Genomic DNA, 22515 nt, shown 5'->3' on the forward strand with positions numbered 1-22515 from the left:
GCTCAGCTGGAAGAGAAAATAAGAAAGCCCCCTCGCGGCCTGCAGGTTGTTGCTCTGAACAGAAAGCAGAAAACGTGCGGGCGCTGCTGTAACGCGTCCTTGAGGAGGAAAACGATAGCAGAACAAAATCAGCATATTTCACAGGGACGATGAGAGCCCAGATTTGACCCAGAAACTACAGCCAGAACCTGGTTCTGGTGCAATCTCTCTCATTTCCTGCACTGGTTGTACTGCTGGCCTTGGCATCATAGTAGCCATTCAGAGATTATTGTCAGCATCAAGTCCTAACTCATTTATAGACCTACTAATTCACTCATCCTTCTGTGCACTCACCCATTCATCTGTCTAGCCATGCATATACTCATTCATGCATTCATCCATACACTCACCTATTCTTTCATGTACTCTCTCATTCGTTTACATATGTAGTGACTCATTCAGCCATAAATGCACTCAGACACACACCCATCCTTCCATCGATGCACTCACACATCCATCCATTTATTGAACTATTAACTCTTCATCACATTATTCCACTCACCCATCCACTGAAAACCACACAGAGTCTCGCCAATCAAAGAAAAGCACTTTTATCCCAAAATAAAAAGAACTAAATAATTGGCTTTGTCAATGATTGTTTTTATTTTCTGTATTTGAATCTTTGCAAGCAGCATCTTAGCAAGGACAGAATCTTCAGATGAGCGGCTGGAAGATGAAAATGAGTGGGATTCATCTAGAGTAAGCAAGAGTGGTAAGGGAAGAGCTCAGTGTTGGAGGGGTAGAGAAGGAGAAGGAGGATTAGGGAGGAGGGGAAGCAAGGAAACAGGAAGCGAGGGGGGTGCAAGGGGAAGCAGGAGATGTAAGAGATGTGCAGAGGAGAGGCAGGAAGTTTGGAAGTAATAAGGCACTGGAAAGATGCAAGGAATAATAGGACTGAGGGTGCTTGGGGCCAGGAAACACAATAGATGCTGTAGAGGGAATGATGCTGATTTGGGCAATAGGATGGATTCTAAAGGGAGAGATGCTGAGACAGGTGAGGCGATGAGGGAGACATTCAAGAGACTTTAGAGGGAGCGATGCTGAGACAGGTGAGGCAATGAGGGAGACATTCAAGAGACTTTAGAGCGAGCGATGCTGAGACAGGTGATGCGATGGGGGAGACATTCACAAGACTCTTTAGAGGGAGCGATGCTGAGACAGGTGAGGCGATGAGGGAGACATTCAAGAGACTCTTTAGAGGGAGCGATGCTGAGACAGGTGATGCGATGGGGGAGACATTCAAGAGACTTTAGAGGGAGCGATGCTGAGACAGGTGATGCGATGGGGGAGACATTCAAGAGACTCTTTAGAGGGAGCGATGCTGAGACAGGTGAGGCGATGAGGGAGACATTCAAGAGACTTTAGATGGAGCGATGCTGAGACAGGTGAGGCGATGAGGGAGACATTCAAGAGACTTTAGAGGGAGCGATGCTGAGACAGGTGAGGCGATGAGGGAGACATTCAAGAAACTCTTTGGAGGCAGCGATGCTGAGACAGGTGATGCGATGGGCACTGTAAAGGGAGCGATGCTGAGAGGTGAGGCGATGAGGGAGACATTCAAGAGACTCTTTGGAAGGAGCATTGTCAGGACAGGTGAGGCGATGGACACTATGGAGGGTGCGATGCTGAGACAGGTGAGGCGATGAGGGAGACATTCAAGAGACTCTTTGGAGGGAGCGATGCTGAGACAGGTGATGTGATGGACGCTGTAAAGGGAGCGATGCTGAGACAGGTGAGGCGATGAGGGAGACATTCAAGAGACTCTTTGGAGGGAGCAATGCTGAGACAGGTGAGGCGATGGAAGCTGTGGAGGGCGCGATGCTGAGACATGTGATGCAATGGGGGAGACATTCAAGAGACTCTTTGGAGGGCGCGATGCTGAGACAGGTGATGTGATGGACGCAGTGGAGGGCGCGATCCTGATACAGGTGAGGCGATGAGGGAGACATTCAAGAGACTCTTTGGAGGGAGCTATGCTGAGACAGGTGAGGCGATGGAAGCTGTGGAGGGCGCGATGCTGAGAGGTGAGGCGATGAGGGAGACTTCAAGAGACTCTTTGGAGGGAGCGATGCTGAGACAGGTGATGTGATGGACGCTGAGGAGGGCGCGATGCTGAGAGGTGAGGCGATGAGGGAGACTTCAAGAGACTCTTTGGAGGGAGCGATGCTGAGATAGGTGAGGCGATGGAAGCTGTAGAGGGCGCGATGCTGAGACAGGTGAGGTGATGGAAGCTGTGGAGGGCGCGATGCTGAGACAGGTGAGGCGATGAGGGAGATTTCAAGAGACTCTTTGGAGGGAGCAATGCTGAGACAGGTGAGGCGATGGACGCTGAGGAGGGCGCGATGCTGAGACAGGTGAGGTGATGAGGGAGACTTTCAAGAAACTTTTTGGAGGGAGCGATGCTGAGACAGGTGATGCGATGGATGCTTTAGAGGGAGCGATGCAGAGACAGGTGATGCGATGGGGGAGACATTCAAGAGACTCTTTGGAGGGAGCTATGCTGAGACAGGTGAGGCGATGGAAGCTGAGGAGGGTGCGATGCTGAGAGGTGAGGCGATGAGGGAGTCTTCAAGAGACTCTTTGGAGGAAGCGATGCTGAGACAGGTGAGGCGATGGAAGCTGTGGAGGGCATGATGCTGAGACAGGTGAGGTGATGGAAGCTGTGGAGGGCGCGATGCTGAGACAGGTGAGGCGATGAGGGAGACATTCAAGAGACTCTTTGGAGGGCGCGATGCTGAGACAGGTGATGCAATGGATGCTGTAGAGGGAGCGATGCTGAGACAGGTGATGCGATGGACACTATGGAGGGCATGATGCTGAGACAGGTGAGGCGATGAGGGAGACATTCAAGAGACTCTTTGGAGGGCGCAATGCTGAGACAGGTGAGGCGATGAGGGAGACATTCAAGAGACTCTTTGGAGGGCGCGATGCTGAGACAGGTGATGCGATGGAAGCTGTGGAGGGCGCGATGCTGAGACAGGTGATGCGATGGATGCTGTAGAGGGAGTGATGCTGAGACAGGTGATGCGATGGGGGTGACATTCAAGAGACTCTTTGGAGGGAGCGATGCCAGGACAGGTGATGCGATGGAAGCTGTGGAGGGCGCGATGCTGAGACAGGTGATGCGATGGAAGCTGTGGAGGGCACGATGCTGAGACAGGTGAGGCAATGAGGGTGACATTCAAGAGACTCTTTGGAAGGAGCGATGCAGAGACAGGTGATGCGATGGATGCTTTAGAGGGAGCGATGCAGAGACAGGTGATGCGATGGGGGAGACATTCAAGAGACTCTTTGGAGGGAGCTATGCTGGGACAGGTGATGTGATGGACGCTGTGGAGGGCGCGATCCTGAGACAGGTGAGGCGATGAGGGAGACATTCAAGAGACTCTTTGGAGGGAGCGATACTGAGACAGGTGATGTGATGGACGCTGTGGAGGGAGTGATTCTGAGAAGAGACTGGTAGTGCAGTGGAAGGAGTACCAAAGAGAATGGTGGTACTGCAGAGGGAGTGATGTAGAGACAGGTTAGGCTATGGAAGGAGTGATGTAAACAAGTGATACAATGGAGGGAGTAACATAGAGATTGTTGGTGGTGTAGAGGGAGTAATGCAGAGACATGTGATGATATGGAAGGAGTGATGCAAACAAGTGATGCTACTGAGGGAGTAACAAATAGACTGGTGGTGTAGAGGGAGTGACAAAGAGCCTGGCGGTGATGTAGATGGATTGATGCAGAGACAGTCGATAGTACCGAAGAAGTTATGTAAACATGTGATGCTATTTAGGAAGTAACAAAGAGACTGGTGATGGTGTAGAAGGAGTGATGCAGAGACAGGCAATGCCTTGGAAGGAGTTATGGAAACAAGTGATGCAATGGAGGGAGTAACAAAGAGACTGACAGTAGTGTAGAGGGAGTCATGCAGAGACAGGTGATACTATGGAAGAAGTGATGTAAACAAGTGATGCTATTGAAGGAGTTACAAATAGACTGGTGGTGCTTTGTTTGAGTAACAAAGAGACTGGTGGTGATGTAGAGGGAGTGATGAAGAGACAGGTGATGATATGGAGGGAGTGATGTAAACAAGTGAAACAAGTGAGGCTATTGAGGTAGTAACAAAGAGACTGGCTGGCGGTGCTATAGAGGGAGTGATGCAGAGACAGGTGATGATATGGACTGAGAGATTTAGGAGATGTTACCCAGGTATTTATAAAGAGAGGGTGGTGCTACGGAAGAGTGATGCAAAGACAGGAGATGCTATAGAGGGAGGCAGTGTAACTAAGGAGCAATGGAAAATGTGCACAGCATGAGAAAAAAAAGGGACTTAGAAAGGGTCAACATAGAAGAGAGTGACAGAGACAATTTGGATTAAGAGCAGGTATGAGACAGAAGTGAGTGAAGTACACATGGTGAGACAAGAAGGACGGCATTTGGGATGGGTGCGAGGAAAAGGCAACCAAAGGAGGGGAATTTTTAGCTGTTAAGGGAGACAGAAGATGCAAAGTAAAAGATTTAGACACAGCTAAAAATCAAAACATTAAGGAGTACATCATGTGTTGCAAAGAAGCGAATCTTTGGTGTTGTGCAGGCCTCAGTGGCACTTGTGCAGGCCTCAGTGTCACTTTAGGCCAAGACTTGCTGGGTCAGATCCTTCCTGACCCTCAAACAGTCTGAACATTGGACTGCAGCTGCTTCTCCTCATAGGCAGGCGGCAGAAGTGAGGGCAGCAAGGACTCCACAGTGCTGTCCTCCATGGTCTCCTCTTCCTCCTGAAACAAGATGCAGCAACGTGAGGATACTGATCAAGCAGAGAGGGGTACTTCCTGAAAGGGAGTGAAGTGCCCACTCTGCAACCACCAGTCCCAGTGTGTGTCCGCAGCATCTCTGATGCTTCACTGCAAAGTCACAGAGGCAAGAACTCTACATTCAGCAAACCTGAGGAAGGTCCCACCTGTGCTCAGACTCAGAACTCATGAGATGCTCTTATTCAATGATGATTAATGGGACAAAAATCCCCAATTCTCACTCACTTTAGGGGGCTTGAGCTGACACCAAGAACAGGAAGGGGAGCAGGTAGTGGTCTCCCATTAAAACACACAAGTTCTGGGTTATTTTGAAACCTGTTTAAGTTTTCATTCAACTAAAGAAGCATGTAAGATCTCAAATGGTGTACATACTCTAAAGGCTTCTGGTCACTGGAAAGAAGGGGGCTCATCACTTGCCCTCATGAGAACACCCATTATTTGTGTCAATAATTTCAACTCAATTCTAATTTTCTACCACCAGGTGGCACTTATAAGGGCCTTTGGAGGACCTGCTTTGGCCTGAGTCTACAACAGGGCACTGTCACACATACTTCTAATGTCACTCCACTTCACACTCCAGGCTTGGTGGTCCCTCTAATGCCCTGATGAAATCTGGTCCACGTATCTCAATCCTTCCACAAACCCTGCAAGCATCAGATCCTATGGGTGGATTTCTGTTTGTTATCATGGTTGCTGGTCCCTACAGATTTTGTTGATGCTTACAGATATGGTTTTCCGGACTTTCCTCTGTCTCATCTCCAATCCACATTCCATTACTGACTTCTCTGTTGCTTTCTCCAAGGCAGCCTTTCCTCTCTCAGTGGAGTTCTGGTTCCCAACATCTAGCTAACTGCTTTCACTAGGATCTTTCCTAGCAGCTGTGCTCCTCCCTGAAATATCAGGGTTATCTTCCCTTAGAGCTCATTTCTACCCTATATGCCCACATTTCTCGTCCTGTTTGCAAGCTACTGACCCTTTTATTTACCTTTCTTGGTTTCCAGTGTGTGTTTTGTTTTCCAAGTTAGTTAGTTAGGTTTGTCGGTCTGCTCTTTCTGTATTCTATCTTGCTTTCCATCCCAAGGTTCCTAGAATAAGGGCCTGCCTATTCTGTATTGTTCATCTGGTCCCAATCTCTGTATCTCAGAATTCAGTCCTCCTATCCTGAGCCCAATTTCTGAATTCTGTTCTCATTGGCCCATTCCATCTCTTCTCTTGTGTGCTTTTGTTCAAGTCCAAGAACTCACCAGCACCCTCTGATGCTTGGTGCCTTATGCACAGAGATGCACGTGGAGCTCTTCCCCCATAAGATCTCCATGGAGTCTTCGAAGACTCAGTGAGAATAACTGCTCCTCATCTTATTGGAATCTATTTTTCTTTAGAGACAGATCGTTTCCTAGGGAGCTTATGAGCTATCACTTATGTAGTAGTGTGTTGTTCTTTCACTCTATACTTTCCTATTGTCTTAATATTGTTTTCTGTACTGTGTATAGTTCTAATGGCATTACCCATCTCCTGTCTAGCGCTCACATCCCAGTCTGCCCCAACCTGCTTCAGCCTTCAGCATCTGTTCTGACCATCCCCTTCTAGGTTTCAAGTACTGCTTTTTGTAGACCGAGACCCTCTTCACAAATTTCCCGTTCCAAGCAAGCTCGCTCTCCCTTTGGTTATTTAAACCCAGGTATGACAAAGGGTTCTGACACTGAGTTAGCAGTAGGGTTAGAGATACAAATGTAGGCCCAGAATTACTAATGCAGCCCGATGCAAAATCCTTTTTGCTATTTCTAAGTCATGCAAAGCCACTTTCCATGGCATAGCGTGGTTTAGTAAATACAAAGTAACACATTACTTTGGTGTTGGGAAGGCGTTCCATTAGTAGAGCGTGGGAGTTCCCATGCACCCACCCATGGATTGTTGCCTATTACCAGATTTACTACAGCTAGTAAACCTGGCAATGCATCAAAATTCTACACCTCCCCGAAGCAGGAGTAATGAGAAATATCTTTATTTCTCCTTGTTACTTGCTTTTTCTAGGTATGCTGCACTCTATGGCATGCATGGAAAGAAGAAATTCCTTCTAAGGATTGTTTTGGTGCAGAAAGGTGTGCCTTCCTGCTTAAACACAATCCTGCCTGTAACACCGGCACCTTTGGGCTACAGTGCAAGGTGCCTGCCTTGGCGCTAGGCAGAACATAGTCCATTAGATAACAGTTACTATATGTTTACAAGCCAGTGCTTCCTCCATTCAATCAATCCTGTGATTCATGGACCTGAAGACAAAGAAGTGCCATTGAATTCCTACAAAACAAATCAAATGTCCTACCTTCAGTGCTAGAGCAGAGCGTCACTAAAAATCACACTATCGATGACTCTCCAGGACTCGGAGAAAGATCTCCCAGCTTGGATCTTCGGTATTATTTTGTTCCTTTGAGGATTCTTTTTAGGTCTCGCCTGAGACAGCGCTTTAGCGCTACTCTCGCGAGAGCTTTTGTAAATGGGGGATCTGGAAGTCCAAACGAGTGCTTTCAGGCCTCCAAATACAGTGCATGTAAGCCGGGCGCGCGCACCATTTGGAGGCCTGAAAGCACTCGTTTGCTTTCACTTTTGCGGGCCGCATGGTGATCGCGATTGCGATCACTTTCACACAGTGCATGCGGCGCCCGCACCATTTGGCAGCCTGCGTGTACATTTCGCGGGCGCTTTGATGTTCTCAGTGAGCCGCGCGGCGACTGTGAACATCAAAGCGCCCGCGAAATGTACACGCCATTTGCCACCCCCTCCCTTATCCTACTTCCACTTATCTCCTTTCCTATCCCTGCGTCTTTTCTTACCCTCCGCTTCACTTCCTTTTCTGCCAGCTCCTTGTTTCAGTTAGGACTAGACAGAGTATTTCTCTCACTGCATACTGTCCATGGTCATATTTCATGTCGAAAGATAGCTCAGTGGGTAAATACGCCTGCACAGATTTTAAACCCATGCCTACTGGTTCACCCGAGTATCCTTTCAATATCACTGTAATAAGAATTTCGAGACAGTAGTAGCGCCTGTTTTATTATGCTGAATAAAATACACTACTTACCACCCTTATTTTGGTGTTGTTTGAGTGCATGGTTGCAGCTCTGTAGTTCTGCTCTCAAACACTAATCTACAGGTCTGGCACTCTATGCTGTTTTCTAAAACAATGCAGACTGCCTAAAGTGGCTACCGAATGCCCCCTAGTGCCTTGCCTTGATTGATGGCTAGTTGCCGTTCTCCAGCACATGTTAATTAGATTACATTTTGAGCGGAGGCGCTTTGGACAGGTTTGATTTCAGATATCTAGGGCGCATTTCACATTCAAAGTGGTCTTTACCTGCAGACTGGGGTGTCTATCCTGGGCGTTTGTCTCAAGATTGCACATGAGGTGTTTCTCGTCCATATCCTAGCCACTCCTGTAATTAAGTGCTGGCTAGCACGGTAACACATTGTTGCGTATTTCCATATCACCCCTCTTGTCCTCCCGCTAACTACGCCTGACAATATCATCCCAATGTCCTTGAGACAGCTTTCCTTGGTAATGGGGATCCTCGGTGGGCAGGCATTGTTTATTTAGACTTCAGACCTCGGCGCAGCCTCTTGCAGCAGAATCAATACCGGCGGACACCGTATGCCTGCTGATCATGAAAGGGAGAGGGAACCATGAGATATCGAAAGGATAGCATATTTAAAACAAGCATTTGCAATGCAATAGGTCTCGCAGTTACAAGAGTTAAAGCTATTTGCATTGTAAATGACAATGCCAATAGGCATTGTTATTTGCAATGTCAATAGCTCAAACTCGCGTAAATGCGAGACCTAATGCATTGCAAATGCTTGTTTCCTTAGTGACCGCTACTCCATACCTGAGACTTAGAGGTTTGATATCCTTCTCTTGTGCGTTGTGCTAACTGCTCCCTGGGCACGACTTCAGGTCTAAACATAGACTCTTGTTTAAGTTTACCTCTGTGAATTGGGCCCCATGTCTCTAACTCCAGGTTCTGTTTTCATACATTGCAACTGCATTCAATGCCGTCGGTTACAGGTGTAAAGTAGTCCCCGTCAACCCCATCTATAGTGAGGAAGGAGTGGCCAATGGGCCCCTCTCAACACTGAAGGCAGAAGGAGGGGGCCAGTGCATTTTATAATAGAAGTTCTCTAAAGTTTAAACAAAATCTGAATACTCAACAGGGCTAGTTAGAGTGTGAGACCAGAATTTTAAGGTACCGTGGGGCTTTGAATGATGTGTGGTTTTAGGAGAACCCACTAATACCAGGAGGTGAGGGACAGCTCAGTCGATTTATGGCAAACAGAATCCAGTGCTTGAGTGGCTGGGCTTTTGTCAGACTTACAAATACCCTCTATTTTTACAATGGTCACCATTATAATCCACACATCTCTGGTGAACCAGAAGTTGGGGGCTGCCCACCTTTCAGGAACTTGCTTAAAGCTATATCCATAAGGAAGGTTTAATATAGTCCCTTTGTGATCCTCTCTTAGTCAGTCAATCTGTAGATTTGTAGAGCGCTTCTTGTCACCCGTGAGGGTATCCAGGCACTCTGGGTTCCATTGGATCCATATCTGTGGTGTTTTTAGCTCCACTTCAACCTCAGTGTTGTCTCAAAGATACAAGCAGGGAATGACACCAAAGACTTGGTCTCTGACAGCCTTGTATCACCTCTGGTTTCTGTACAGATGTCATCAGGTTTACATCTGTACGCTCAGGGATTCCACCCTCTGCCCCTTTTGTCTGTCAGCACTCTTCAGTCCAACCTCTGTGATTTGGGTTTCCACTCCCCTCAATGTTACCTGCCTTGTCTCATTAACAACAAGTCTGTAGGAGATGTGGGTCCACAACAAAACACAGGGGTTCATATCCAACAGTAGGTACCTGTCCAAGGCAGGGTATGCAGAAGCGGGCCCACACATCACAAGCCACGCTGCAGGTGCAGGTGATCAGACCGGACACGGTGACCAGGAGCATCAGGACTCTTACACCGGCAAAGAGGCTCTGCAGGAGGTGACAGAGAGTGCAACGTGTTACCAACTGGAGCAATGATGTCAAAGAACTGTCAAGAACTGATCATTCACAAGCCGGGTACAAACACAGATGTTTCTTCATAAACCAATACCTCAGACATCTCAATTAATTTATATAATAAATACATAAATCTGACTGCACCAGAGGCAGCCCCTTACCCACCTTGATGTCAGTCCAGCAGACATTCCAATGGAACTCAATATACCTATCACGCCAAATAGTCCCATGTGTTCCTTTCAGGCAGTAGTACCATGTAAACGTATCGTTTCATCCCACCCTCCTGAGTCAATCATGGAATTTATCAACCAAGGCCATTATCAAGATCTCAACCCAATGGGTCTGTATTAAGCTCTTGCGCCAAAGATCCCTTTCATTCAGTTTAAAGCAGAACATACTTGAGAGGACCCCAGCAATTACTGTACTGGCATTGGACTCCCCCATCCAATCATAACCCTTGTGCATGAGCTGAGGTCTGTCATGTGCCAGTCTTCTACTCAAAGTGTTAGTGAATACATAATACAAGAAAGAAGCGTAAGTGCTGGTGCACTGCACGCGGCATTAATCTCATTGCACTGTCTGTAGCTTGGCATAGCTTTAGGCATCACATCAAAGTGACACTATCCAAACCTTGACAGGAAGTGATGTAACCAGATACCAGGCAGAGTAGTACAACATGTAGACATCTAAAGAAAAATGTGTCAACATGGAGTGGAAGAAAAGGAAACCCTGACACATGTGTCGTCCTCAATATGTCTCAGCTTAGCCGAGAGAGTCGACGCAACCACTAGAGCTAAAGACAAAATCAGAGTTTTGAGGAAGACAGCCAGCTATTTTTCTATATGAATGGATGAAAGTGATCTTCGTGGGCCTTGAATTAAAGAAGACGTTATACCAGGAGTCTCTCAGTGATGTCCCTGCACTCCTGCTGTTTGAAGTAGTCGTCGTAGGAGTTGGTCGGGTAGTATCCTCCATAGGAACTATATTGTCGCTGTCGGTTGCACAAGTAGTAGGGATCCCACTGATAGCTGTAGTCCCACGACCACCTCCGCAGGTCCTCTGCGATGAGAGCAATGCCGGCGATGGCCACCACGAAGCTGGCGAGGCTCATGAACCTCGCTACCCACTGCTACACACGGGGCAAGAAGGGAGAGACATGTGAGAGGAGCGGAAGAAAAAACTATAAGATAAAGGAGGGAGAGACACGCGAGAAGAGCGGGAGACAAAATTATAAGATAGAAAAGGGAAAGACGTGAGAGGAGCGGGAGAAAAAACTGTAAGAGAGAGGAGGGAGAGATACGTGAGAGGAGAGGAAGACAAAATTATAAGATGGAAAAGGGAGAGACATGTGAGAGGAGCGGGAGAAAAAACTGTAAGAGAGAGGAGGGAGAGATACGTGAGAGGAGAGGAAGACAAAATGATAAGATGGAAAAGGGAGAGATACGTGAGAGGAGAGGAAGACAAAATTATAAGAGCAGAAGGGAGAGACAAGTGAGAGGAGAGGTAGGAAGAAACACAAGAGGGAAGAGCAAGGGAAGGACACATAGGAGGAGCAGAAGGGGCGGAAGGGAGAAAGTCAATAAAGAAGAACAAGGAACAAGGAACACACACATGACAGTAGCAGAAAGAAGAAAAAAACAAGTGAGACGGACAAGGAAGAAATACTTGAGAGGAGGGGAAGGGCAAAACACAGAATAAAAGCAGAAGGGAGAAACAAATAAGAGAAGCAGAAGGAAGAGTCACAAGAGAGAAGCAAGAGAAAGGAAGGGAGACGTACAAGAGGGAAGTAGACGAGAGAGACACATGAATGAAATGGTACAAGAGATGGAAGAAAGAGGCATATGAAAGAACAGGCAGCAAAAGACACATTACTGAGGTGGATGGAAGTGACACATGAGAGAAGCAGGAGGGAGAGGTACAGTGGAGGTACAATGGAGAAGAAGAATGGAGAGACACATTAGAGTAGCAGAAGGAACACAGGATAAGAGTGTAAAGATGAGACACATAACAGGAGCAGGAGAAGAGATTCATGAGCAAAGCAGAGGGAAGAGACACAGGAGAGAAGAGTAAGGGATGAAACAAGAGAAGCGGAAGGAAGAGATTCAAGAGGAAAGCTTATGGTTGGAGGCACATCGGAGAAGTGAATGAGAGATATATGAGAGAAGTGAAAGGAAGACACACAAGAGAGAAGAAGCAGGGAGAGAAATAAGAGGAGATGAGGTTCCGAGACACATAAACGATGGGGATGGGAGAAACACATGATATAGGCATAAAGAAGAAACACATAAGAGAAGCCGAAAGAAGAGAGACAAGAGAGTAGACAAAGAGAGAGAAACACAAGAGAAGTAAGAAGTAGAAGTAAGAGACACGAGAGAGGCGTGCGAAGGCATGTGCGTGGTGAATGTAGATGATGGAGATAGACTATTACTGATCTAAAGATGGCAGCAGAGGAAGGATGCCTCTTCCACATCCCTCAAAAAATCATTTATTTAAACTCCCGGCTGTGCATGTACTCTCCCCTGCCTCCCTGGGAATGTGCTGGTCCATTTACTATCTCTAGCTCTCCATGGATATGATAAACAGACCAAAGGAAAGGGTGCGTGTGAGGAGTGAATTCTGTATATAAAGCAGCACAAAGCAAGAGCCAGGAATCAACCATTTCCCAAAGCACACAGCCCACAAATTGTGATTAGTGCCTTTGAGCTTAAGATTTTGTTTATATTTGAAGAGCTGAGTCCGTTTAGCAGCTCTTTACTCTTTTCATGATACCGCTTCCATTCTAGTCTTGCAATCTCATGCTCTACTCACACGATTGCCTTGCTTGTTCTTTCCACTCATAATATTGATCATTTTACCTCTGATTGTGGTTTCCGGAACGTCCATAGGATTTGCAGTGAGTAGCATGTGGGGGAGTTAAGCTGTAAGCATTCAGAAATGGCCTTCTAGATTTGTTTTGATTGATTTAGGGTCTTGAGTAAGAAAGTCATCCATTCTCCAGTTCTCCAGACTGATATGCAGGCATGGTCAGAGATCAGTATTGCTTCTGTTCTGATCCTGGAAGAGTCCATTAGGTGTGAGCCATTGACTAAAATGCAATCAATTCTGAAGAATCAGTGGCAAGAAGTTAAAGTCCTCCCTGTTAGTTTAAGCAGCCCGTAGACGTCTTTGAGGTCATACGATTTGCACAGGTTGGTCATTTGTATGTGGGATCTACTTGCTGTGAATTTGCAGTAGAACACATTGCCTATGGTTCCATCCCATAGCAGGATGACATCTCCAACCATTACAGTTCTGCCCTCTCCTGTACATGGGACAGTTACTTCTGTATTTGTACCCAGATTTCTGGGTTGTCGTCAGTTGGGTGTAAATGTTCAGGGCACAGATCTCTTTTCCAGTGTTTTGAAGTTAGGTGAGGAGCCATTTTCCTTCAGAATCATTGTCCGGCACTAGAATTGTAATTCCTGGCTGGTTTTTTTATCAGTGTTATGTTAAGTTATCTGGATTTATTGTATGCCTACTCCCTCCTAAAGGAATATCCAGGCACAGTAAGTCAGACCATTGATGCCTTCCAGACTGTTTTATGTCAGCTGCCCCCTTGGAGGGGCCCGCCTCTGATACACTGTCAGGTTTTGAGTAGCTCTTTGAAAACAGATATATTTGAAGTTCTTCGAATGGCGACAGGAAGATTGTTCCAGTGCCAGGCAGCCAGATGAGAGGAAGAGCGATCACCCATTCTGGCTTGACGGATGCAGCTGGTGCTTACAGATAGGAAGCCAATGGGATTTCAGGATGGGAATGGATGCACACCTTGTTGCAAGGCAGCACCCAAGCCAGTGGGTAATAATTTGTATAGTTTGTAGACGGGTCAGGAGATAATCAGCAATCCCTGCATGCAAAGCATTGTCATTAATCCAGGTGACAATGGGGATCAGTGTGATGGTTTTTTGCACTGTACTGGTGCCATGGTAAAACGTTTTGCATAACACCCGCAGGATATCATAGCAGGACCCACAAACTGCGTAGACCTGTTCCTTGATAGTTAGGGTGTTGTCAATCACTATGCTCACATTTCTTACCACTTTTTATGGATTGGGGAGCACCAAGCTAGCTCAGCCGCCTATTGGGGGACCAGATTGACATCATATTCTTCGGAAAAGCAAAGTCTGTCTTATCACTTTTCAATTTAAGACAATTGTCCATCATCCACGTGGTCATTGAATATAGACATCCACAGAACTTACTCCTAATGGTGAAAGAATTTACCTCACTAGAGATTACAAGCTGTGCATCATCAGCGTATGATAGGATTTTGAGCCCAAAGGTTCTGACAATATCAGCTAAAGGGGTCAGGTAGATATTAAAGAGTGTGGGGCTGAGAGACGATCACAGTGGCACCCCGCATGGGATCGAGACAGGGTCAAATTAAACGGTAAGAGATTAATAGATTGAATTCCTTCTGAATCCAGCTCAGAGCTTTGGAAACAAGCCCGATCTTGTGTAATCTTTGGATCGCCATGAATGCAACACTTCATCAAATGCGGCAGAGAGGTCAGTTGATGTGTCGCCTTCCAAACCCAAGCTAATCTTATCATTAGCCATTAAGAGGGCAGTGGGGAGAGGGCAGTTTTGTTCAAGCCCTGAATCCTGACTTTGTTGGATCCAAAACATTGTTCAACTGCAAATATGAGGACAACAGGAGGTTGATGAGATTTTCAAGAATATTGGTGGAAAAAAAGAAGCAGAGAAATATGACAAAAATTGGCAAGAACCTAGGGTTCAGCCAAGGGTTATACCCGTATTTGTAAAGCACACGCTCACCCCCAAAGGGGCATCTTGGCACCGAATAACAGAAGTTTATTGTTACCCAACTCAATGGTACTCATTTTGTCAACCTCAGAAAGCATGAGAGGCTGAGTGGACCCACTGGGATTTGAACCTGTGACCATGAGGTCAATCACAGGAGACTGCAGTCGAAGCATTAGTCCACTAGGCCACCAGACCCAGCCTTATGTAGGGGGGGGGGGGGTACGTTAGCATGCTTCCACAGAGTAGGAACATTGGCCATAACTAAACAGAATTAAAAAGCTCTGCTAGATGAGAGCTGAAGAAAGCCGGATGAATTGATGTAACCAGGACGTTCATTTTGTATTATCTTTTGAGCATGTAAAGTCACTTCTCCATCTGTTTCTCATGTGGATCTCCTCGCCCACCTCAATCCTTGTCTCCTTGAGGTGGACCAGAGATCCTTCCAGTCTGCGGCAGTAGCCGTGGATTGCTGGCACTTCAATGGGTCATTGATGCCTTTGGAATTTAAAGATGAGACATTGATATCGATGATATGGACATTATATAAGTGCGGCAGATATTTACTTGGTGTCCAAAGCGAGTGTGTGTCTTTGAATGGACTTGCAGCATATATTGATTGTGAGCTGTAGCGATGGTATAGTGCATAGGTACTGATCAGGGTGAGTGGTGCTGTATTTAGCAGTGCGTGGAGAATAGATGGAGGCAGAAGCACCACAAGATAGCAAAGTTGGCAGGATGCTAATAGAAAGAAGCCAGAACTAAATTAACCAAGTTAACCAAGGCCCTCCTACCAATTCCCACCCAAAACCCACCCAACCCCATGCTTTGCTAGAACAGGAATGACCCTCATTTGTTTGAGGACTTTGTTAGCACCACAAACAAACTCTGAAGCCATCAAAGTTTAAAATACAAATCAGAGAGTTTGTGAGATCTAGAAGAACAGTTGGGGTGAAGGGACGCGAAGTAAGCACAGCAGACTCCTGTAGAATGGCCATGCCTATAGTACTGGTGGAGACCATTCCGATGACCACAGGACCCTTAGCACATGGAGTGGCAGCTGGAGAGGGTAGGAATGGTACCGAGGGATCCCTTGTTCTTCAGGGCACCTGGAGACAAGTGTGGGGAAGGAAGTGGGTGATGTAGTACAGTAGTTGTAGCCCAAGTAACCACCTAGGTAATGTTCCCTGCACAAAGGAAATGGCTACTGACAAACACAATCAAACCTGTGACCTACCCAAAAACGTGATGAGGTGTTCTCCTTAACGATGGACAGGATTCCAGACAGCAGGAACTACAGAAAAGACAGATCAAGTATCAGAGCATTTGATAAACCTTAAAATATATTGTCTGTGATCCAGTAAGAAACATAGCACGTGTCCATCGATCATAGCGTAGTTGCAATCACTAGCAAACACTGCAATTTATTCCCTGACAATAAAAAATGAGCATTGTTAACAATATGTGGGTGCTACAAAACCTTACTTTGCCTGCACAAAGATGGGGCGCATGACCAGACACCGGTCAGTAGACATGCTTGCGGAGCCTGGCAGCGTCTCTCACCCTTGGCACGTGCAGGAGATAGTTGTCTCTCTTTAAAGGTATTTAAAGCAGACACTAATAAACCATCCACAGTTAATTAATATGATGGGACTAAATGGAGCTTGCACACTTTCACTGACATGGTTTCTGTTCAGATATCACAATCCTTTTGTGAAATCAAGACAAGACACTTCAATAAAACAAAAGCAAAACCCTTAACGTAGACTTTAGCCATCTGAAGATGCATGCCTTGTCCAGCCCCCTCCCTCCCTCCCTCCTTCCCCCCCCCCCCCAGGATATTGCGATATGGATTAGCAAAATTGCAGCACAAATATGGAAATTTAGCAGCACAAATATGGACACTTTGAGGCATTTTTGCGGCACTTTATTTTACTCATAATCATTCCTTTTTAGGAAATCAATGGAAATCAATGGAAGCTGTTTTAGCAGAGTAGGCCACATTGAAATAGGCATGTTTAAAGTCTCTGCAGCTCTGCCTAACCTCGTGAGAGGGGGACCTATTTCTCCCTGGGATGATCTAGCACCCATGTACGCACCCCTGCCGGGCACCGCTGCCTCCTGGACCCATGAGGCATGACACCTTCCTCAGGCGGTCTAAAGAAAACAGGATCATAGTGGGGGAGGTGCCTTGCCAGAGACAGTCAAACTCCACCGCAGACACTTTATCAGACTTCAGCAGCTGAACACTGGATAAGTTACTTCTAGAGCCTTAATTCAGGTAGTTCTAGCTATGGTTATGTCCCACTTAGACAACGCCAATTTCGTATACTTCGGCATCCCTCTCTACTTAATCAAACTATTGCAACTGGTTACAGAACCAGGCAGCAAGACTGATTTTTCAGCAACCAAGGTGGCAACATGTGACTCCCCTCACGAGGAAGCTACATTGGCTCCCAATCCCCCAGAGATGTGCTTTCAAGGTCTGTTGCCTTGTCTTCAAGTCTTTGAACGGTCGGAGCCCAAAATTGTGGATAACCGTATCCAAAGGCACATCTCAACGCGCAACTTGCGCTCGGCACACAAGTATCTTCTATCCGTCCCCTCCTTCAAACTGAAGCGCATGGGTGGTGCCAGATTCGCCGTATTAGCTCCCAGCTACTGGAATTCCCTGCCCTACGAAATCAGCTCTTGGACAGACCACCTGAGCTTCCGGAAGCTCCTCAAGACTTGGTTGTTCAGACAAGCCTACGAGTAAGTCCCCAGGGTCCCGGAACTTCCTAAAGCAGTGCCATAAAACCAATTGGTGTACGTGTGCTATACAAGAACCTGCTAACATAACATACCATAACATAACTCAGAGATGTGTATTTTATGCACATAAGTAAGGTGCTACTGCTTTTGTCACAGATCTTTTTGTAACTCGCTGCGCATCTGTTGCAATGTTTCTAATACAGACTAATGTCTTCCAGTATGGATGATAGGGGACTCTTACACCTCATAACCCTTAATGTCATATGTAACCTCATATACATTTGAGTCACACATGTGTTTGATTTGTTGTTTCTGTTTAATTTGTGGGTGTGATGCAAAGCACTCTGACATTTTGCATTAGAAGGCCTAGCGCTATAAAAGAATTAAATAAAAAATAAAAAATTGTGTTTAAATTGTTGTGCAATTAGTCATACTGATACCCCTGATTTTGTGTATAGACGTAACTAGTCCATTAACTACTTACATACGACGGTACCCAAGAGCATATGTTAGAAATTGGCGGCCTGACCTACCGGAACATAGTGGGGCACACATGCCTAGTGGCTTTTATGTTATTTGTATCGATCGGAGCTCATGACGGCGTGCACATCTGGAAGCCCGGAGTGATTCAGTGTATAAGAAACGCAGGCTTTGCCTCTCGCGCCCAGCAGAAGTAAGACTCAGCAGGGACGGCTGTGCTTTCATTCCCCTCCTCAGAAAGGAGCAGAGGATGAGTGGCGGCCTGGGATTTCAAAGGCCACTTAAGGAAATGGCAAAGTGACCTGCTGCTGAAACATAACCTGCCTGCTAGTTGATGAGCAGTCTTGCCACATACTAGGCCAGAGAGTGGTTCCCGTTGACTCTGCTTGTCACAGTGCGGCAGGGGAGGAAGCAGATATTTCACGGCTGTAGGCTGTACGGAGGCACTTTGGGGCATATCATCAAGCCCCGGAGATAAAATTATCGCCGCTTTAGCGTCCGTTTTCGGACGGAAAGCGGCTATAGTTTTACCGCCTAATCAGCAAGGTCACGCTATCGCGTGAATCCTTGCATTATCGTCCTTTCCCCCAACGCCCATCTTTGCATCTCTAATGAGATGCAAAGGGGGCGTTCCTGCCCTGACATAACTGGACATATGTCGCTAAGCTACATTTCTCCAATTATCAATGGGCACGCTAACCTGCAGAGCGACAAGCAAAGTAGCCATAACCTCTGTTATCGCTACTTTCCTTACGCCTGCTTCAAAACTGACTGAGCCATGATATCCACCTTACATAGGATATCATGGCTAAGTCTGCCTTGCCCTATCAGCAAGCTTTCACCAAACCTTGTGCGACTATCACTGTATTTCCAGCGATAATCGCACAATTGGCAGCTTGAGGTCTGAATTTTATCACTTTGGAGATAAGCGTTGCTGATAGCATGCTATCTCTGCGATAAAATTCAGAGTTGGCCGGTGATGATTATCCTCTCGCTAAGAGCGCGGAGCGATAATTATCGCATGGCCTTGATGATATGCCCCTTAGTGATGTGTTTGCGTACAACCACTAAGAAGGCTTCATGTTTTTGCTGTCTGCCGCAAGACCTTTTTTTGCGGCCAAAACAGTAAATATTGTATCCATCCCGCTAGTCAGCTGATTTCACGATTTTTGTGTGAATCGCGAAATTGCGAAATGCTAGAGGGTCTGCTTGTTGTTGATGTGAGTATTATTTGCGGAAAGTTCCCTTTTCTGTTGCCTCTGACCCAACATTTCCAAACCTGAGTTTATGACACACTGTGACAATTTCAGCAACGTAGGCACGTACATGACGCATTCCATTCCCTACCCTGTTTGTCCTCCGCACGTATCCGGTATACTGACTTTTAATTTTGGCCCCGGCATCACGCTAATCTCGTGCATGCCCAGGGGTGTGGGAACTGGAGGGGCGCACCGACTGTTCCCTCATCTGTTGGCAGTGGACTTCTGGTTTACCATATATTTAATTTATTTATTTGGAGTTTTATATAGAGCAAACAAGACCCTTTCGGGTGACAGAGCACTTACCAGAAAGTGTACAAAAACATGGTATTGAACAAGAAGGAATATAAGTACAGGCGCATATGGTAAACAGAGAGATAGGAGCGCATCGTCTAGCATATGTCTAGACATAAGCATATTCCGGTGTGACAAGCAGCAACAAGCAGATAGGCGGGAGGAGTCGATCAAGAGGAGGCAGAGATGAGTCCTCCGTGTGAGAGGAATTTGTTGGATAGAAATATTTTCCTGAAGATGTATGTGGATGGGTTGCATCTCATCTCAGTACGGAGAGAGTTCCACATTTTTTGGGCAATTCCGGAGAAGGTTTTCTTTTTATGGAATTTTTCTGGCTTGAGAAGTAAGGCGCTTGTGCTTCCGGTAGATCTGTGGTGGTGGAGGCATACTGTGTTTTCATAATCAATAGGGTGACCAAACCGTGTAATCTCAGTCCTTGGAGTGGAGCCCTGCTGGCGCCCTCGTGTAAAGTTCCACCTCTATCAGCTCACCCTGTCCTGTGCACTCCAATGCACGTTACCCCTTCTCGATAAGCTGTAGTGCAGACAACAAAATGTCACCCCAGTCACTTGCGCTGATGCAATGGGAAGCGTACCATGTGCATCAGGGTTCATGTCAAGTCCGTTCTCGGTAGACCACACTCCACACAGCTCGTATTCAAAGCGTTCCTTCCCCGACAGGAGTGTGTGCTGCCTTTACGGCAACGAAAGCGATGCGTATGCAGGAGACGCTACAAATGACTCGCGAGGACTCTCAAGAGCTTCGCACAGTGATTTCAGTCGAAAACTGGTCCAAATGCAGGGAGTATTTTGGGTTTGAAGACGGTTTCGATGAAACAGGATGAATGACGGCTTTTTTTACTCATTAATAGCATGCGGAAGAGCGTTATTGATTAAGCACTGACAAGCAGGCGCCACATGCTCTGATAACTGCTACAGGATTGTGCCCGGGCAGCCATCCAACCGGTAGCCCCTGGAGTTCATACTCTTTACTAGATGTATATTCTCCATCAGTAGGAGTCTGGAGAACCAATTGAGGGACCACAGGCCTCTAGGCTCTACATAGGCCCCCGGGGCATCATTATTAGGGGCTTGCGTCATGCTTGCACCGCGCAATGTGGTACATGCAGGGTGCAAAGATGCAAGTCATATTTTTGAAGCCACGCAAAGACACTGCGTTGCTTTGAATGGCTTCATAAATATAGACTAATACAACGCAGCGCAAATTGCTGCATTGAGTTACTCTGCCCTGGGAAGGCGTTCCATGGGCGTTGCTGTGGGTGTTCCTGCACAAATTCCATCTTTTTGTCACATTTACCCAACATAGTAAACCTAGGAATGCGCCAGAAAGATACGCCTCCCCAGGTGAGGCATCACAAGGAGAAATATCTTTAGTTCTCCTCGTTTTTTCCTCTTTCTATGCATCCTTCCTGCACAAAAACAATCCTGCCTGCAATGCGGCCACCCTTGCACCATGGTTCAAGGGTGCCTGCTTTGGCACTAGGCTGCAGAGATGGGACAAGCACAGGGGGAAAGGACAGGACTGCACCGTATTGGATATATACAGAACATTCCTGCCTTTTTCTTCCTGATGCAGGGCAGTGCAGCAAGGTGACTTGCTGTGCTGCCCTGCATCACAGTTCCCATAAACATGCCACCCAGTTCCGAACCCCCTCTCTTTTCTCACATTAACATTTTAACGTTCTGGCTGTCACCAAGGCTTTAAGTGATTTTTAATGATTTGTCCAGAACTTTTCAGCTCCGAGTCCATGTACCTGCAGCTTTTTCTCCATCGCAGTTATTGGGTGACCCAGTTCACAGCACGCACTGTACGAGATTAATAAACTGCATGAAAAAACTACAGAAAACAGCATCGCGGACGAAGAAGCAAATAGTCTTCAAAGTCAGCTGGGACTAAAATCTGATGGGAGCTTCCCCACTTAAAGCCCTGGTGACGGCCAGAACTTTAAAATGTTTAAGACATTGTCGCTCTTAAGGCCAATACACTATCTAACTCTTGAGTACATATAGCTTGGTGTCAACACAAGAACAGAGAGGGGTTTCAGACCTGGGTGCTTATCTAGAACCTCCAGGCCCCTCAGTTGGGTCTCCAGACTCATCCTGATGAAGACTATTGATCTGGTCATGAGAATGACCTCCAAGAACTCCCCATTGGATGTCTGCCAGGCAAAATCTTGAGGCAGTTATCAGAGCAACCAATGCCTGCTAGTCAATGCTAAATCAAATCGCTTTTTCCGCATGCTACTGTTCCTGTTTAGTTGATAAAAAAAAGCTGCCATTCAGCCTCTTTCATTGAAACCTTTAAACCCAACAGAATCCATGAGCTATGACCATTTTCCAACTCGGATCACAGTATGAAGCTATTGAAGGTCTCTTAGCGGGTCAATTGCTGCGTCTCCTGCATACGCATCGTCTTCATAGGTGTAAACACAGCACAGCTTCCTTACAGCAGATGCCCCCCTCTTATTTCCAAAAAGTTGATGGTGTGGGCGCCTGATCCTCTTGAACCTGGCTGCAGCATTCGTCAACATCATTCATACCACTTTGCTATGCTATTTCTGAGTGTGATGCAGAACTAATGGGCTGGGATAGGGTCTCTTCACTCTTCTCCACTCACACTCAACAAGCGGTCCTGAGACCAAACACTCCATCGAGCGGCCCCTCTTCTGTGGAGTTCTTGAGTCTTGGTCTTGAGCCCAGCACTATTTAATACCTACATTACTTTATATGTGTTACTCCTAGCTCACCAGATCACCCAGTTTCCACTGTACTTCTGTCTTATGCAGATGATATGCAGATCCTTCTTCACGTGGATCAAACGGGATCGTCTACACACTCCTTGTTATGATCGTGTCTCTGCTTTGCGCATCCTCGGCTGCAAAATATATCCTTAACTTAAACCGGCTGCTACCGTACTGTGCTAAAGGTACCCTTACATCTCCTACTGAATACATTCCCATTCATTTTCACGCAATGAGATTATTAAATTGAATCGATTGGTCTGATGATCTGAG

At 46.6% G+C, this 22515-nt stretch overlaps 1 protein-coding gene across 2 annotated transcripts in view; it reads right to left on the reverse strand.

The window, feature by feature from the left end:
• Positions 1-618: 618 nt before the first annotated feature.
• LOC146839412 (transmembrane protein 176B-like) overlaps positions 619-22515 on the reverse strand; it is a 64687-nt gene continuing 42790 nt past the window's right edge. For both annotated transcript variants that reach the window (XM_085651452.1, XM_085651453.1), the window contains exons 4-7: positions 15932-15988; positions 10787-11020; positions 9745-9864; positions 619-4805 (exon numbers count right to left, since the gene is read on the reverse strand). In XM_085651452.1, the coding sequence (XP_085507578.1) occupies positions 4698-4805; positions 9745-9864; positions 10787-11020; positions 15932-15988 (519 nt within the window). In that variant the 3' untranslated portion in view covers positions 619-4697. The remainder of the gene's footprint in view (positions 4806-9744; positions 9865-10786; positions 11021-15931; positions 15989-22515) is intronic.

The sequence above is a fragment of the Triturus cristatus genome, chromosome 4_1 (assembly GCF_964204655.1).
Source record: "Triturus cristatus chromosome 4_1, aTriCri1.1, whole genome shotgun sequence".
Taxonomy (NCBI): domain Eukaryota; kingdom Metazoa; phylum Chordata; class Amphibia; order Caudata; family Salamandridae; genus Triturus; species Triturus cristatus.